Source organism: Gossypium hirsutum, chromosome A06 (genome assembly GCF_007990345.1).
Source record: "Gossypium hirsutum isolate 1008001.06 chromosome A06, Gossypium_hirsutum_v2.1, whole genome shotgun sequence".
Classification (NCBI taxonomy): domain Eukaryota; kingdom Viridiplantae; phylum Streptophyta; class Magnoliopsida; order Malvales; family Malvaceae; genus Gossypium; species Gossypium hirsutum.
In genome coordinates this window covers 19,675,499-19,679,817 of record NC_053429.1, presented here as the reverse complement: position 1 = coordinate 19,679,817, position 4,319 = coordinate 19,675,499, and the positions used below count along the sequence as shown (strand labels likewise).

General features: G+C 35.5%; 1 protein-coding gene across 1 annotated transcript; it reads right to left on the bottom strand.

Annotated features, from left to right (window-relative positions):
- Positions 1-800: 800 nt before the first annotated feature.
- Positions 801-4,057, bottom strand: LOC107897702 (mechanosensitive ion channel protein 10). Its single transcript, XM_016823238.2, has 4 exons — positions 2,182-4,057; positions 1,966-2,089; positions 1,387-1,883; positions 801-1,308 (listed from the first exon to the last, which is right to left on the bottom strand). Exons 1-4 carry the CDS (start codon positions 3,591-3,593, stop codon positions 1,035-1,037), a joined length of 2,307 nt encoding a protein of 768 aa, XP_016678727.2. The 5' UTR covers positions 3,594-4,057; the 3' UTR covers positions 801-1,034.
- Between the last annotated feature and the right edge of the window lie 262 nt (positions 4,058-4,319).

Below are 4,319 nucleotides of genomic sequence, written 5' to 3'. Positions count from 1 at the left end.
TTCTTTCATTTTAACCTCATTTTTTTCAAAAAAAATAAATAAACAAATCTTCCTCTTTCTCTTCCTCCTTCTATGTTGGCCATAGCTCCACGATTGAAGAGCCCAATGGCTCTCTGGCCTCTAGTGGTGGAGCCGCCGCATGCGGTGTTCGGGAATTTTTTTTTTTTACAAAATTAAAATTTTCTTTTAAAAATTCTCTACTTTTCTTAAAAATCAAAATTTTCTTTTAAAAATTTTAAACCTTTCCTTTAAAATAACTAAAAAACAGAATTTTATTTTAAAAATTTAAACTCTCTTTTTTAAAAAAAATTACTATTTTTCTGAAAAATCAAAACTTTATTTCGAAATAGCTGAAAAAGATCAAAACATTATTTTAAGAATTTAAAATTTTCCTTTAATATGACTAAAAAAAAGATTTTTATTTTAAAAATCTATTTTTTCCTTTTTTAAAAAAATCAAAACTTTTACTAAGATCGAGCCTTTTTTTAAAAAAAACATTTATTTTTAAAAGGGGAAGGGAAAAAAAGGGGATCTTGGAGGCTCCTAAGGGCGAAGGATTGACGTTCCGGTGACATTCCCTTCATCGGAGCCCAAACCCGATCCCTCAATATACATATATGACAAAGAAAAGAAAAAAAAAAGAAACTAGAATGATTGTTGTTGTTGTTTTACTTTTTTTTTTCTTAAGAACAAAATATGAAAAGTCTTCCTTCCCTTTTCTTTCATTTCATCTATATATTATATTTTAATCTTGTTTATTTGTAATAATAATAATAATAATAATAATAATAGTACTAATGATAATAATAATAATAATAATAATAATAATTTGGGTCCTTGACAAGCCTAAAAAGAAAAGAAAAAAAAAACAAAGGTTTCAAATTGATCTAAATCGGGTGGGCTTCGAATGGCTAAGAGAGAAAAAAAAAATTTAAATGAGTCTCTAATTAGGCTCGAACAAAAAATGGGTGCCTACAATAATCACACAAAGTTGGAGCACAGAATAACTTGAGGAATGTAGAGAAATGAGACCATCATGGAGCAGGTTGTTGAAGTGGTGATGCAAGTGAGCCAACATAGGTGACCTGAACTTCTTGTGGCAGAAGATGGTATTTAATATTTAGAGCTTCAAAAATTCTCTTCAGTTCCAACACCAGTTCTGATCTCCGGCTGCTCTTATCTCCATAGTTCTGAAAGTTTATGGTGTGAGTCACATAAAGACCCATTTTCATCTTATTCACATTTTCAATGTCCTTCACTTGTACACTATGTCCAGGTCGCCAATGCTGAGGCTTGCTCTCCAGATACCTGATAACAAAGTTGCATGCCCTTATCAACACAGTATTACATAATTGAACAATCAAAGACAGTTGAGTCTTAACATACTCTTTTATTTTAGCTTTCAACTCTCCAATTTGCTCTATTGATGTGGAAACATCAACTGTGAACTCTACGGAATCACTCATCTCTGGACTCCTATAGAAGTTACTGATCGGTTTGGTTGCTAGAACTGAATTAGGATAGAATATTTTCTCGTTGTCGTATCTCAGAAACACGGTAGTCAGAATGTTCATCTCTTCAACGATCATCTGTATTCCGTCAATTACACAGCGATCACCGACATCGAAAGGGTGCATCACAAATACGAATATGATGGCTTCAAATACGGTCTTTGCAGTGTTACCAAACATGAATGCCACAAGTAAGAGCTGAGATGAAATGAAAACGAGTATTTGGGTTGTTAAGAATCCCATTAGAAGTAACCACACAATGATTGTTACAACAATCACCACCACTGAGACGAGCTTGTTAAGCTCTTCAATTGCTGTCTTGGTGTCATTCAAGGAATGTGCCAATGACTTGCGTTCTAAGTAAACATTCACCTGCATACAAGCAGAACATTAATGAATACAAAGAAGGCATATACGAAGAAAATAATTAAAAAGAACATAAAAGAAAACTTGCCACCCAATTCTTGAAAGTTGATCTCTTGATCTTTCCAGTTTCTAAAGCTCCTTCAAACAATGGAAGCACATTGTCCACTTCTTCTCTTTTCATGAATCGTAATAGATCGTCCTCTTCGATGTACCTGTTTCATTAATCAAAGCGAGATGAGTCAGATACAGAACAAGGCAATTGAATATATACATACATACATACATATAAGTTAGATATGCTTACTTGCTACCAGGCTTTGCAACGTTCTTGAATACACGATATGCAGCGGCCTTTGCTTCCCACTCACTGGTTATCTCCTTATCCATTTGCTCATTCTCTTCATCCTCAACATCTTCAATGTAATTAGCAATCGTAGACAGCCCTGAACCACTTATCACATTGATTAATCCTTTCATGGTCCAAGCAGATACCTTCTCTTGCTTCATTTTCTTAAGCCTGTCCACATCAATCACCTCTTGCTTTTCCCCTCCTTTTTCCTTCATCAAATTCTTGAAACTCAACTGGCCAATGCTCCTACTACTCCCAACATTTTCGGCCATCTCCATAACCGGAGGCCCCGATAGAGCTCGGAGAACGTACTGATGAAAAATTGATTCCTGAATCCTATCAAAGAATCTAGTACACTGGAAAGAAGAAGCCAATAACTTAACAAAAAGGGTTTTGGCCAGCCATATAGCTGATCCGATGAGACAGGATGCAAGGGCCTTAGTAATATAATTTAGAACCCTATTGGCTTTCTTTGATCTTTTAACTCCGCGGTCAAACAACAAACCCCATGCGAGAAGGACCAAACCCAACCAAACAAATAGCCTAACACTCCCCTTCAATCCAAAAACAAAATATAAAACCTTCTTCTTAAGCAGATAGTTCTTTTCAATCAAGAAAACAACAATATTCATCATCCACTCAGTAAACAATCTACCACAGAAAATGACCAATACCAACACACACCATTTCCACAATTCCAGACCCCAGATCCTAGTTTCTTCAAGTTTGTCCACAGTTAAACTAGCAACAAGAAGCCCCATAGTGCAAACAAATGTCATAATCTCAAACCAAAGAAAAATTTTCCATTTTTTACCTGATTTTGCACTTACTTTAAGATCAGCAGTCTTGTAAACCTCCTCCTCCTCATCTTCCTCCTCTAAGCCTGGTGAGATCAAAGGAGTTTTTGGAGTAATAGGAGCTGATCTCAGATTCTCTTTAGGAGTAGCTGCTGCTGTTGCTGCAGGGGATCTCCTATAAGGTGAAGAGCTTGGATTCAAAATCTGGGCACTATTTTCTTCCACCAATTTAGCATCATTTAGATAGGATGGCTCAACCAATCTGGATTTGGGCTTAGAAAACGCTGATCTTGCAAGGGACTTTCTTGGAGTAAGCTTCTTATCAATGGGAATTTTGGGGGGTTTATTGGGAACTGGACTCATCCTTGCAATCTCACTAGGATGAGAAGGAGATGGTATGGGAGTAAGAGTAGTTGAGACTCGGACTCTGAGATTCTCAAACTGTGTCAACTCGTAAGAGCCTTTAGAATCATTTTCTGTTTTGAAGACAAGTGATTCCTCAGGGCTTGAAATATGGAGTACAACATCGTTTGTTCCTTTCTTCTCCATCAACCCTTTTCCAGTTTCCATTTAAGCTTTGTTTCAAACACTCGATCGTAAATCACTCATATGACATTGCATTTGCCTTGTTCAGCCCAGTTTCTGTTTACTTTCCAGGGAAATAGAAGAAAAGGCTAAATTCTCTTGTGTTTTTTTTTTCCTCGGGAAACAAGCAAAACAACGGAAGTTGACAAAAAAAAATTTCCCTTCAAACATAAAAATCGAAAACGACCCTTTGATTTAGGATTCCCCAAAAGAGGTTAGCCACCAATTAAGAAGGTCTGAACTTTGAACAAGTACAGAAATAAGTTTCAACAAGCCAATATTGACAAACCCATGAGAGTTAAAAAAAAAAAAAGCCAATACTTTTGGCGACCAAAGATAATTGGAGGGTAGGAAAAACCAAAGGAAACAAAGTCAGTTGCAGCCAGTGAGCTCTGATTTTCAGGGCCATTGGCGTTGGCGGGGTTGCTATCCTAGACCTCATCGTAAATGGACATGACACAACTTGTTTATATACTTTTTAAAATCCTCCATCGCCGTGACTGGAATTATTGACTATCCATTTTTTTTTCTTGCATCAATTTTTTACTTATTAAGTAGTTATTATAATATTTGAGAATAAAAATTCCATGTGGTTAGTAAGATTTAGGGGAATGTTGGAGTACATAAAGTATTTTTTTTTCCTTTTTTTCTATATTTATTTTGACATAAAAGGGAGAATAATATGCATATATAAGATATTAAAATATAGAT